Source organism: Ctenopharyngodon idella, chromosome 21 (assembly GCF_019924925.1).
Source record: "Ctenopharyngodon idella isolate HZGC_01 chromosome 21, HZGC01, whole genome shotgun sequence".
NCBI lineage: Eukaryota > Metazoa > Chordata > Actinopteri > Cypriniformes > Xenocyprididae > Ctenopharyngodon > Ctenopharyngodon idella.
The window spans coordinates 29384864-29399700 of record NC_067240.1 but is presented as its reverse complement, the minus strand read 5'-3'; the positions used below and the strand labels follow the sequence as shown (position 1 = coordinate 29399700).

Genomic DNA, 14837 nt, shown 5'->3' with positions numbered 1-14837 from the left:
AAAATAACTAAAACTAAAATAAAAATTTATAAGAACTATGTGGACATATTAAAAAATAAAAATGTCAAATACCCACCACAAAATCACTAAAACTTTAAGCTAACACTTTAACTAGTTGCTTATTATCATGAATGTTACTATAATATTGGCTGTCTTATAAAGCACATATTAATGCCTTATTCTGCATAATCATATTCAACATCCCTTAATCCTACACAATACCTGAACTTAACAACTACCTTACTAACTATTAATAAGCAGTAATTAGGAGGTAAAAGTAATTGTTAATAGTGAATAAGTGTTACCAATCTTTAAAATCAAAATGGAAACAGAAAAAATAAAAATAGTTCAAAATATTAATAAAAACTCAGTATTGCTGGTGAATAAGCACTAGTTCTGCTGTTCAGCACTTCAGTGTGGTTTTATTCAGTCATGTTTTTTCTCACATCTACCTTGGCAGACTAAACAGAAGAAAGATTTCCACGTCAAAGAAAGCATCTGACATAATACGTAATCGTCACGGGCCAATGGTTGTTTGAAGGTGTTTAACAGCCGTCGCAAAGGTTTCCGGAAAGCTTGACAAGATTTGTCAAACCATCGAAACAACAAACTAGATTTAATTAAAAATGACATCTCATCCATTCATTCTCTGATTTTGCCTGAAGCATATCAGGGCCTTAAAGTGCCTCTATTATGCTTTTTCCAATATTCCCTTTTGTATATACTGTAATAAATCTGTTTGTGAATGTAAAAGGTCTGCAAATTTTTTGAAGATCAAAGTGCAGGTAATATTGTCTCCCAAAAGAAAGAAGCGATTCTGAAATGCTGAAACGAGTCTCACTTTCTGCGTAGGTTTGTAACGAATTTGCATAATGCCAGCCTGTGGTCTTGATTGGCTGCTCACAAAAAGTGTCTACTTTGCTTCGCCCCCAATCACTGTAGCTGTAGCTGAGACTGAAAAGACTGGAAGACGGAAAGAGACTGAATCCTTGATCGAACCATTTCAGACACTGAGAAAAGAGCTGATGCTGCAGTGGTTAATATGAGAAAATGAAAGGGCGGGTGTCACACAGTTTCTGCCAATCTCATGTTAATCTTGAGTACCTATAGAGTAGTAGTGCATCCTTCATATCTCCAAAAAGTCTTTAGTTTTATCATATTTATAAAAGATACATACGCTGTACTGAGTCTTTCTGAAAACAGCCGAGCTCCTGGAGGCGTGTCGTGTGAGCGGAGCTGAAGAGTGACGAGCACGCGCAGCTTTTGTGTAGAGATCGTCTGCAAGCTATCAATGATCAGCTAAAGAACTGTATTTAAACACACACAATACACCATCGCATTATCCTGGATAATGTATATATATATAATATAGCGTATAGTGAATGATGAATAATGAATTTATGAATTCACTACGTTCGTGTTGTTTACATTATATGCACTTATATGCGCCTAATGCCAACAAAACAGACATTTGAAGCAGTTTTACTCACCACCTGCGGTTCCGACTCATGACCGGGATCATTACAGCTGTGACCGCTCCATCTTTCAGTTTCAAACGATCTGTAAATCCAGCGTAGAACTGGGCCTTGTTTATGAAACCATAAACGCAGATCCTGAGGGCTCGAGCAGCCACAAGATATTCTCCATTCATTTTAACCTATAAAAAAGTGATTGCAACTATCAGTTTCTATGGTTATTTTAATGACAAATATCGAGAGCGCATCAATGTAATGCGTGAGCACAAAACTCTCAGCTCCACTTACCGCTGGGTTCGTTGGGAAGCAAGGTTATCTTTCCCTCACAGCTAAAAACGCACTTATTTCATGACATTGTTGATTTTGTGAAGTCAACAATGACGCGCGTTGTTGGGCATGCTCTTGCTCTCTCGCTCTGGTCGACGTGTGCGCGCGCGCTCTTTCGGGAAGCAAGGAATTCCGACCTTTATGACGTTGCAAAGGCCCATACTTGAAAAAAAGACTGCGAAGTTTATGAGGATTTGAAAGAGTTTTTTTTTGGCACAGAAATACTCCGTCATTCGTCCAGCTCGTGTTTTGAAACTTTGGCCATGTTTAGTATGAGAATCCAACTCTTTAATAGTGTCAGAATACATGAAATAGCATTATACGCCCCCTTTAAAGTGTTTTTTTGACCTGGGATACATGTAAACCTCCAAAACAAAACTAGGAGCCTTTAATATAGCTTAATAGGGGCACTTTAAAGGCCTTGTTCAATAAAAAAAAAAAAAAAAGAGTCAGTTTTATCAAATTTAAAGGGATAGTTCACCCTAAAATGAATAATTATTATGAATATATGAATGAATATATTATTATAAATGAATAATAATTGTATAATTACAACCAGCATCGAGCTTTATAAAAAAGACACAAAGTATCATGGAAGGATCCCATGCGACACGTGTCGTATATTCCAAGTGTTCTGGGGGTTTATGATGGGGTTTAGTGAAAAACAAACTGAATTAATGTATTTAAGGTCTCGACTGTGCATTAATGAGACTATTAGCTCCGCAGTTCACTCCGACTCGCCCAGAAAAACACAAGCTGTGAGAAATCGAGATTAATAAAAACGCGACATGAGCCCAGACAAAACGCCCAGAGCCGAACATAGAGATGCGTCTCTTCTGTAATCTGTCTCCTGGATGCTTAAATCTGCATGTCGTATTAACGGCATGATGGATGACCGCTCTGTACTGACATGACAGCCCTTAAAACACATACATCTCTCTCTCTTCACTCTGTACACCTCCAGAGCTTCTGCTGTATGGCAGGTTGCTAAGCTAAATACACAATAATGTAACAAAGCACACACATATTGGCTGGAATAGTCAGCATTTTAATTGATAGGTTTCAATAAAAGCATAATTTATAATCAACATTCATCTCGACTTGTCGTGATGCGTTCCGGCATTGTCTTTCCCATTAACAGACACTTTTATCCAACATGACTGAAAAATGAAGAACATCACGGCTGTCCTTCTCTGTAAAGAATGCATGTGCAAAGAGTGTGTCCTAAACAGTTATGCTAGGAGACAGTTTATTGTTTCTGCCATCCGTACCCATGAGGCCTTGCAGTGCTGTCTGGGTGGGCAGCTGACACTAGGGTTTGAACAGAGCCGAAACACACACACTTTAATTACACCATTTCACCTGATGAAGAAGCTTATAAAGCTCTTACACCTGAACTGTACTGTAAAAATATGATAAATATTTTAAGTTAAAAAAACAATCATATATTTCATTATCTGATATAATGTTAATATATCAAAGTAGTAAAACCTTTATAATATACTGACTTAAAAAGACACATGATGAATCAAAGTAGCTTTACCACAAGTTGACGTTAATGCTAATATATACAGTCAAACCAAAAATTATTCAGACATTTTTAATATTTTTGGTATATTTTTACTAGTGGGTTCAGGACACTATAGTTCATTTCTGTAAGTGAGGATAGCAAAATAAAGTAAACTGTGACATATTATACCCAAAAATTATTCATACAGTGTACTACCAGTAAAACTGATCAAAATTTGGAACCAGAAATTATTCAGACACTTTGACCCGATCATGTTTTGCTTAAGTGTTATCTGACATAATTAAGATTCATTTTTTCTGACAGTTTAACTTTGAGATCTTGTCATATTTTATTACCATTTTTTTAAACTATAGTGAATAAACTGTATTAATGAATGAAATGTTAAAGGTGTTTGAATACATTTTGGTTTGACTGTAGATACACAGTGTCATACACGGAAATACAAACACGACACTAAAATAAAGCAATAATAAGAAACTGTTATTTCAATGAAAAAACAACAAATGTGAGCTGCCACACTGAGAATTCTGGGAATGTCAATTTATGGTTTTGTTTTTCACTCTAAATTATAAGAATACTTGTTCTTTTTCTCTTCCAAAAACTGTACATTTAACATTATTTTACTGAAAAATTACATTGAATGTCCCATTAGATATATTACAGTTTTTCACCACATTTTGTAAGGGAACTTACTTAAATAAAATGAACAGGTTTTTACCGCAGCGTTTTGTACAGTGTACGTTTGACACTCACTAAACCTGCTTTGTGACTCTCCACCTGACCTGCAGAGGTCGACACGACTCTCTCAAACGTGAGTTGCACAAATGCAGGTCCCTCTGAGCTCCTCACACAATGCTTGTGTTGTTTCCACCTTCCTCCTCTGTCCGTCAAGTTTTTTTAAATATATTAAATGACAAGCATGAGGCACAAGCACAGATAGACCCCCTGGACTTTTGGCCACTTAATAGATAAGTAAAAAACAACAACAAAAAAAACATTCTAGTTTGTTTAAATTTGGCCCGTGGCATCAATTCTCAACTCAACAACTTATTCTTAATAATTCTGCGAGCGCACAAGCCCCTTGCACTTGCCAACATCCTTTGTCACAGCCACCGCCTTTATTTGTCACTGCCATGAAATGAAACCACTATTAAAACATCTCCTCCTCCATTAAGCTTAACAAGCATGCTAGTCTGGTGTTGATGTAAATAGTGTCATGCAAGATTGGAAATGCCACCGAAATTAATTTAAATGCCCCAAATTTGCCCTTGTTTGAGATTTTGTATTTTGTGTTTATAACATAATATAGTTAAGCAATCTCACACGAGCAAGAGTGATATTTTCTCGAATATCAGCACCATTGCAAATGTGATATTCGTTTTATATGACAGTTCAATAAACAATATAATTTTTTAGACACAGCGTTGTCAATTTTGACTGTTTTGCTCTATTTTGCCATTGAAAACTAAGCAGAAAAGTTGCATCTCCCAGCAACACATAGTGGTGTTTCGTTCTTGAATGATTCTCTGTTTTTGAACAAATCAGGTGAGTCAATGATTCAATGACTCATTCATAAATTCAGTGGACACTTTGCTGCTTTAATGAATGAATCAGCTGGTTTGAATAAATCAGTTGAATGAATGATTCTATGATTCACTTATTAAGACTTGCCGCCACCTACTGGCGGTTTTAGTTTCATATATAATAGTATCATTTAATTTTTCCCTGCATTTGATATTTCTATATTCAAAATGTGATATTTAGAACATCTCATTATTTATGCAATTGTAATTGCAGTGCAAATGGATTTTGATGAATGGTAAGATGGATCTTGTTGATACTGATTTCAGTTAGTGTATTTAGTTAAAGCTACACCGTGTCACGTTTGGCCCTCTAGTGATTGAAGCATAACACTAAAAGTATTTTTAGGGAAGATCGTTTTGGTAATTACGTGAGTTGTGCTTCAGATGAATCTGATGGCTTGAGACTCAGCGCTGGGCTCAAGTTTACAGATGTTCGATCACCTTATTAGTACAAATGTCACTAACAACATCAAAACTCTCTCAATAACAACAGATAGACAGATACCTGAAAAGTATGACTTATGAGCAGGTAAGGAGCTTATATGCCGTTGTTGTTTTGACTTGTTGAATTCAATAGTTTTAAAATAACGTTACAAAAATTTGGCAACACTGACATTAGGCATAACAATTGCTATTCATATATCAGATAACGATAGGAACCATAACTTGGCAAGGCTATTTACAGGCAAATAGACCAAAACAGTGACTGCTTTAGAGACTGGCATTGTTACCACCATAAACACTGTGTTACAGACCTAGTCATGCACAACAAATGTGATTCGGGTTTTATAACGGTCACTTTCCCTTTTTGCTTGTAAACTCTTTTCGTTTTGAGGTTCAGCTGTTGTGACTTCAAGCTGCTTTCCTTTATTTATGGATATGACGTAAACAGACATGGATGAATGATGAAAGCATGCAGTTTCCCGGGAAATCCTTCCCAACAACTCTAAAATATAAATATTATTATAAGCTAACCAGGGTGATTTAGGGCAAATCAAAAACAGGTTTGGAATATGGCTTTATGCATCATAAACTCACTCATTATTTGAATTTTGTTAATTTCTAACAAAAACAAGTTGCATAGTGTTTTAACAACCTCTGATGTGGTTGGAGCTAATAGTTTCATGTTATCCTATACCAATGTTTCTCAGCAAGAGTGTGCCATAAAAGAAACAACGATAAACGTAAAATCCTGTTTTTTCTGATGCAAGACTTTTATTTTGAAAGACATGCATGAAAGCTGTTGACACTTCTGTCAGACACAGTTTAAGTAAAGAGAGAAACGCATTGTTCTGATTCAGTGTCTGTGGTCAGATGAGATGTTGTCCAGCTATATGATAGTGTGCCGATTAGCATCTTTGAGCAAGGCTAAATGATCTAAAATTGTCACTACTGAAACAGTCATGACCGAAACATGTCATCATTGTTTTGGTAGTGAACATAATCATTTATTTGGGGGAAATAAACAAAATTTTAGTACAGGATTATGCCAAATCATTATTTTAGTAGTGTTTTAGTATGTGAGTTAAAATTGTGTAATGTGATGTGGTCACTACCAACACATTACCGTCACTACCGAAAATGTGCAGTCACGACCGAAACATGGATGTTTTGTCAAAAATAAAGTATATTGAATGATCAACTATTATAGTGTTTGCTTCAATGTTTATTCAAACAAATGAATCCTTCACTTTGAAATCAGTTTGATAAACTTTGTGCCTTTTACAAAGATTGGATTCAAAACACAACAAATCTCATAAATTACACTTGAAATATCGTTAAAATTGTAATTGTTATTGATTTACCTGTGAAACCTTTTTTTAAAAAAGCAAAAAATATATTTACAAGGTAGATGTAAACAAAATCTTAATAGGTCAATGCAACCCTTCTTATTAAATTATTTATTATTATTGTTTCGGTAGTGACAAATTTGGGGAGAGGAAAAATATTCCAAAACTTTCTGAAAATACAATATGAGAATTAACTGCACAATTACTAGAAAATGTGTACCTTGGATATTATACAATTTGTATACATACAAAATTTGTGGAAAAAGACATTTTTTTCAAGATGTTTCCAACTATTTATATATATATATATATATATATATATATATATATATATATATATATATATATATATATAAAATATAAAATTCCTAAAAAAAAAACCCCAAAGTGTCGCGGCGTAATGACCATGGTAAATGTGTGTCCCATGGCCAAACCAGTTGAGATCCACTGTCCTATACAGTACATGCCAAAATGGCAAATATAAATTGGAAACGGCACACAGCCTCTGATACCAGTGACTCCCAGCATCCTCAGCTGCTGTACAGACTTCATACAAATTCACTGGAAGCATGTTAGTCGGCCACACTAATCGTACGAGAAGTTTAACGCTGGCTATTTACAGTTTCGAAGACGCAGCACACGTTACAGAGGGCTCGTGTTGCCTCAGCTCAGAGAGGATATTTGTGTATTTACGGCTTCCTACAGGAAGCTGTGGCCTGACTGCAGCTCTGCTGTGTTAAGCTAGACGACTCCGTCTGTCGACACGGCAGACTCGCGTTCTTTCGTCCCGTGTAGCGTGTGAATGCCGTCCACATGAGTCTCCTGCGCCTCCACAGGCTCTCTGTGATCTGGAAGAACTGGATGTTCAACCAGGATGCTGATGCTTCTGACGCCGGTTCTTTACAGGTGGAGAACACCAGCGAGAGCGACGATGCAGCTCTACAGAGACACGGATCTCAGCAACAGTCGCGCCGCCGCTTCCACAAGGTGAACGCTGGAGGAGAGCGACAACTCATCGTAGATACCCAGGATGCCTTGGATACGGTAAGAGGCCGTATATGAGATCTTTGACTTCAGACAGACATGGGAATCTTTGCTAGTGTTTGATAAGTTATGTAGTGAGTGAAGTTCAAATCGTGGAGCTGACCAGCGTTTATGTGTTCGTGAGTGAGGAGGGGAGTTTCTTCTGCTGATATCATCTGTCTGTCAGTTAGACTTCTCAGTAATCTGTTGGACACACTCCTCGGCTTTGGGAAACGAGGCTTTGGCCGTTATCTGCTGCTGGTAGTTTGTTAGCAGAGACTGTACAGTTTCCTGTGCAGACAGCGAGAGAAGCAGCGTCTTAAATGTGTGGTTCTTCTCTCTGCCCGTGGCTCTGTGTGTATGTCACGTTAGCAGGTAAGAGCTCTCATCCTCCCTTCCTTCATTGTGGATGTACTTTTTGTGGATGTACACATTTTCTCAGCCGGTGTTGGTGCACATAAACATGCATTTATTGAACATCCAAGACCAAAGAATATTAAGCTACCCAATAAAGCCTATTGTATCATATTTTATATTTCTAAGGCCTCTAGATGATCAAAACTTTGCTGATGAACCTGTTGCACACAATCTACTCCATCCCTTCTGTCTCTGATTGATACTTTAGACTCTTTTTAGCAAGTAAAAGTCTTTTATTATAATCGTTCAAATGTCCTTCAGCTCGTTCTTCTCGTGTCTTTCTGCTGTCAAATCTGCACCGATTTTTGTCAAGTAAACATAAGAATAACTTTGATATTGTTAGTCATATTCACTTACTGAAGCAGTTTCGGTTTCCCGGATTATCCAGACATCATTTATTTAGATGATCAAATATGATCATCATCTTTTGATGAAGGTTTATTTGTTCATCTCTCAATCATCATTGGATTGCATTATATGTTTTAAAACCAGAGCTTTGATCATAAAACTAAGCATTTAAATATCATATTACTAAGACATATTATTGGCAGATATAGATATTTATATGCATTTTATGTCAGTATCTGCTATACTGTAATAAAGATCTCATTGATTTACATCACAAGCTTATTACAAAACCTTTTTATTTGAATTTCATCTTACTTTTTCTCCATATAAACATCAGCATATGCATCAAATTGTGTATTAAGTATGTTTTTTTCTTTTTTTTAGCCATTTTTCAAGATAAGTTTTACATTTAATGAATATGTCAAGTGGAGAAATTAACATATTTTCACATTGAATATGTGTGTGTGTGCACATCTTAATCATTTTCGAAAAGGGTTTTACTTTTTTACAATTATCATAAACTCGTAAATGTCATTCAGGTTTTGGAGAGTTGCCCAACATGACATTGGTTTGGCACACAAAATATAAGCAGTGAAACAGCTTTAAGATATTTTTTTTCTCTCTAAGAAATAATCAAAACTCCAAAGTATATAAGATTACCTTTTCTTTTAGTAAGTCTTTTTTTCTTTATTAAATGTATGAGTTGCATTTTTAATGTATTTTTTGAGTAAATGAATAGAGAGGTCATGGTTGTGGGTTCAGTGTTATTGAAGGCTCAGTGATCAGTAGAGAGAAGGTAAACATGGTATGGTAAACTAGAGCAGAATGCAGGTCTGTGGTGTCGTTTCCTGTCAGACTGCAAGACGTCTGCTGCACTGGTTGACAGTCAGGCCTCAATGATTCACCAGACTGCTGTAATCAGGAGTTCACTCTGACATGTGCCGCTGTTTCTACATTTGTTATGAAGAGTTAAAGGTGTTTCCTGAAGTGAAAAGTCTGAAAGTCTGCAGAGACAACTGTTTTAGACTTCCTGTGTCAACACCAGTTGCATGGTAGGAAACCTATTCATTATGGCTGCGTTTACGCTGCAAGGCTTAAAGGATTAATTCACTTTTAAATGAAAGTTACCCCAAGCTTTACTCACCCTCAAGCCATCCTAGGTGTATATGACTTTCTTCTTCTGATGAAAATGTAAATATCCTGACGCATCTAAGCTTTATAATGGCAGTGAATGGGACCAACAAGTATGAAGCTGAAGAAAGCGCATCCATCCAAAGCAAATTGTACTCCACATGCCTCCTGGGGGTAAATAAAGGCCTTCTGAAGCGAAGCGATATGTTTGTGTAAGAAAAATATCCATAAAGTAAAATAGCTTCCACCAGACCGCCTTCCGTATTCAACTTAAGAAGAAAGTGTAACACCTCTTGCAGTTTTAAATGCTAACACCTTCTGTATTCAACTTAAAGGGATAGTTCCTCCAAAAATCTGTCATCATTTATATCTTATATCTTCCTTTGTGTTCAACAGAACGAAGAAATGTATACAGGTTTGGAACAACCTGAGGGTGAGTAAATGATGACAGAATTTTCATTTTTGGGTGAACTATCCCTTTAAGGAAGAAGCTTAACTGATGCAATGCCAGTTATGCTTTCTTTCTAAGTTGAATACGGAAGGCGGTAAGTTGAACTTCTTTAAATATGGATATTTTTTTCTTACACAAACACATCCCTTCGCTTCAGAAGGCCTTTATTTATTTCTACTTATTTATTTTTTTGTTGTTATTAAAAAATAAACAATCAAGGAAGCCCAGCCCAGGTGAGAAAAAGTAACGCAAAAGTAAAGTAACGTATTACTTCTCATAAAAAGTAACTAAGTAATGCAATTAGTTACTTTTTTGGGGAGTAACGCAATATTGTAATGCATTACTTCTAAAAGTAACTTTCCCCAACACTGTGTGCAGTTTAAAATTGATCAAATTAATTATATAATTCACTCCTGGTGGTTCTTTGACTTTATTGCACACCTAGCCGTGGATTATACCAATTATACCATGATGACTCGGCAACATGGACACGTTAAAGCTGCATTTTCATTAGTTATTTTATCTGCAGGTCATAAGATCTAGAATTCTGAATTGGAATAAAGTTTACATTTATTCGAATGAATTCAATGAACAAGAGATGGTGCTTGTGTGATTATCTGCGTCTCTATACAAAAGTGAAGCTGTGAGTTTAATTACTTCAAAAACAGCAACATTTTCTCCTAATTGCTGAGGAATATAATGCAGCAGTTTAGTAGCGAAGCTGTTTTATTGATTAAATTCACGGGGCAGGAGCGGAAAACAAGTTTCTGTGCTCCTGAACGGATATATATATGCGTTTAAACATAGATCAGATGTCCATATATTGGATATGTATCTGATTTAAAACCAAACTTGAAAGTGTCTCAGAATGGATGTATCTTTGTGTTTACACATGTGCAACAATATCCAAACAGTGTCAGAGAGTCTATGTCTGCTGTTGTGTTTGGTGTTGAAATGATGCAGTGTGTCATTTGTGTATGAATAACATTTGAGCTCAGCTAATGCAGTCAGCGCTATGACTAATGCTATGGGGTCACCATGACTCTACTACCTCACTAACACCTGTGTGGTTTTTGTGTCATGCTGTCCTCAACTTTAACCTTTTTAGTCCTTTGAAAAGATTTTAAAAATGTTATGAAAACATCTTTTCTGCCTCTGTAGATGTAAAAACTGACTTGTGGATAATATAAGAGCATTTGCACTTTGTTAAAAATACACAACAAAAGGACAGAATGCACATTTTCCATTTCAAGGTGGTGGGATGTTGTTTTCACATCACATCATAGTGATACAATACAGAGCGTTTCAAGGCAGATTTACATTAATAAACAGTGTTGATGTTGTATAGTTCATCAATTATGAAACAAATTCAATTTCAGCTGTAAAGCAGCTCTACAGAAGACAATAGAGTCATTATTCAGATCAGTTCAGTTCACTGTTAATTCAATTCAGCGCAATAGTGTCAGTGCACTTACTGAATATTAATTTTGTGCCATATTAGTTTTGCGACAGAAGCTTCTCTCCTCATGAAGCTCATGCGCTGTGCATTCAACGATATATTAAAGCGTCAATAAACAAAAGAGCGATTGTGTCGAACCAGTTTCTGCTCGCACCTAGAAGGCATTTTCGGCTCTTTTTTTGTTAATGGAGATTTGGTGCATCACTAAAACACTGGAAAAGCCTGAGCATGTAAATAGGGGTGGGAATGTTGAGCCACCTTGCAATTCTTGTTTCAGTTTATGGAAGCACGATGCAAAAAGTCGTGTACAACCCTCTACAATGTAAGTAAAACACTTGAATATGTGACTAAACCTTCAACTCTGGGTGACTAAATAATGTCTATCATTAGGCATTGGCTAATAAATTCTTAGATTTTACTCGCCAGTATGTGTGTTGAGGCAAAGTATAAGTATAACTAATGCGCAAACGACAATCTCATTGGCTGGCGCTCATCTATTACCATCCCTGTTTTGATTTCCTCAGCATGGGCACCCTGACTGGTCTGCAGCTATGCTGCCCGATACGCAACAAACTGATGCACTGTGTATTCTGACACCTTTCTATCAGAACCAGCATTAACTTCTTGAGCAATTTGAGCTACAGTAGCTCGTCTGTTGGATCGGACCACACGGGCCAGCCTTCAATGAGCCTTGGCCGCCCATGACCCTGTCAGCGGTTCACCACTGTTCCTTCCTTGGAGCACTTTTGATAGATACTGACCACTGCAGACCGGGAACACCCCACAAGAGCTGCAGTTTTGGAGATGCTCTGACCCAGTCGACTAGCCATCACAATTTGGCCCTTGTCAAACTCGCTCAAATCCTTACACTTGCCCATTCTTCCTGCTTCTAACACATCGATTTTTATATATAAAATAAAGTAGTATATCAGTCTGGTGAGTACACTAAAGAATTTACTAGCCAGTTGCGATTCTATTGCTAAGTTGTGCATAGAGGTTTGGTGTGTTTTCAGCTGCAGTGCAGGAGCGCCTCTCTTCATGTTCATGTGTGCAGATTACACTCCACATAAACGCTCTGATCTGCCAGTGGAAACAGAAGAAGCGGGTTTAATATCCTCGTATCAGAGATGGCCCGTGGCTTTCGTTCTCTGTAATAAAGTCAGAGCGACCTTAAACTGTCAATTAGTGCACATCTCATTTTCTATGGCTGTGCTTGAGAATGAATAGTTGTAGCTAGGAAAAAAGCACTCCTTTACCCAATGCTTGTGTCTGCTGCGTATCTCACTTAGCTTAGTAACATGCTATGGGCAAACTCTATTGGAATCAACTGTGCGACACACTTGAAATCAGTCACTTATGAGGCTACGCTGGAGCTGGACAGGTTTGTACAGCTGCTGTGCGTTTATCTGCACGAGAGCGGCGGGAAGCTTCACATGGAGGCATGTGAGAGGAGAATCTCTGCGGCTGCTGTTTGTGCTGGAGGTCTAATTTTAGAGGATGACATCATGCCAGCCCTGCTGCCTCCCTCCCAGCTCGGCCTCACGGGCCGCTTCATATTTTCATCCACTGAAAGCAGAAGAGATCTCTCATGTTGGGTGATTTTAACTCTGCTGTGTGTGCTTCAGATCCCAGCACACTCTACAGGAAGAGCTGGAAAAATAGCAGGAAGTGAGGTGCACAAGCTCAACCCTGCAGGCGTTAACTTCCTAGTGCTGGAAAAGAAAGTCAGTCATGCAAACATAAACATCAGTCATCATTTACTCGTCTTCATGTCTTTACAAACCCGTTTTCATGGAACACAACCGATTGTTCTTTTTCTGGAGACTGAAGCATTCACACAAAAGCATCAAAACAAGAGTCCATGTGACTCGTGCTGTTTTCCCACTCACTTTAATTTTTAATTAATATTAATGACAGCACTTGTTGAAGACATTGGGTCTAATTCACTAACAGACACACATTTGTTTGTGAAATCTGTGAATGAACAAGTCATGATTCTCTAATAACTTGCGTACTGAAATTCTAAATTTACGAAAAAAACTAATGGCTGACGCGGACAATCGCCAGATTACAGAACATCACTTCTCAGACAAACCACGTCCTGACAAACACCGACTCATCAGCAAAAACAAGAGGCATCCAACACCAACCGACGCAACGGGTAACACACTGGTCCAACAGTTGCCTTAAAATTACACATATGCAAAAATCACATACCCTGGTTGGCCTTATAATCATGTTAATATGAAATGTTTTTAATAGATATTTTATGTTAAATATATTTCAACATATACAGCAGGGGTTGATTTTCGGCGCAAAATTGAGAGTATTGCGCTATACTAGACTCTCGCGTTTCAGAAGTTGGGACAGTGCATTGTCACTAAAGTTTATCATTTGCACATCTCTTCAAGTCTTACCAATTTAAACATTCAAGCGATTTTAAACTATTCAATACTTGCGTGCTCTCTGAGAGATGGTTTTCCCTGCACGTGTACGTAGAGTAAAGCCGCATCACAAACAGCTCGTCACTAACAAAGCTGAGTTCTTTTTTGCGGATTATAGTGCTTTAACGGTCAAAAACACACAAAATTATGTCAAAATTCTGCTCTTGGTGATTATCCTCATAAACACAGTCAGTTATGTCTTAAATAAACATAAACAGTCGTCTGCGCCAATAGCCTCGTGGGCAGCACCGACATATAGTGCCATTGCGCTTTGGGCGACATGAGTTCGAGTCCTGACTCGCAGACCTTTCCCGATCCCATCTCCCACTTTGCTTCATGTCTGCTTACAGTCCTATTATAATAAAGGCAAAAACACCAAAAATAAATCTTAAAAAAAAATTAAAAAAAATTAACAGTTGAGAAAGAAAATATATGTGTAACAGTATAATGGATCCGTGCACTAGCTCTTAAAGTGACAGCAGCCTAATATGTGTCTGTCATTAATGTTGATAAAACAACAAAAGATGTGATTTGTGCATCTGTGCACATATATAGAGTAAAGCCGCATCACAAACAGCTCGTGAGTAACAAAACTTGAGTTCTTTTTTGCGAATTATAGTGCTTTAACGGTCAAAAACACACAAAATTATGTCAAAATTCCGCTCTTGGTGATTATCCTTGTAAACACAGTCTTATGTCTTAAACAAACATAAACAGTTGTCGGCGTCGATAGCCTCTTGGGCAGCGTGGCGACATATAGCGCTGTTGGGCTTCATGCGACCTGAGTTCGAGTCCCGACTCGCGGACCTTTCCCGATCCCCTCTTCCACTTCGCTTCCTGTCTGCTTACAGTCCTATT

The 14837-nt window shown here is 37.4% G+C and overlaps 1 protein-coding gene across 13 annotated transcripts in view; it reads left to right on the top strand.

The window, feature by feature from the left end:
- Positions 1-14837, top strand: part of rapgef6 (Rap guanine nucleotide exchange factor (GEF) 6) — a 101853-nt gene that overhangs the window by 28682 nt on the left and 58334 nt on the right. For 9 of the 13 annotated variants that reach the window (XM_051876995.1, XM_051876996.1, XM_051877001.1 and 6 more), the window contains one exon: positions 7613-7750. The exons of 3 other annotated variants lie outside the window; for them this stretch is intronic. In XM_051876995.1, coding sequence (XP_051732955.1) covers positions 7613-7750 — 138 coding nt within the window. Of the gene's footprint in view, positions 1-7612; positions 7751-7968; positions 8105-14837 lie in introns of those variants that run through there. One more of the 13 variants, XM_051877007.1, reaches the window with a different exon arrangement.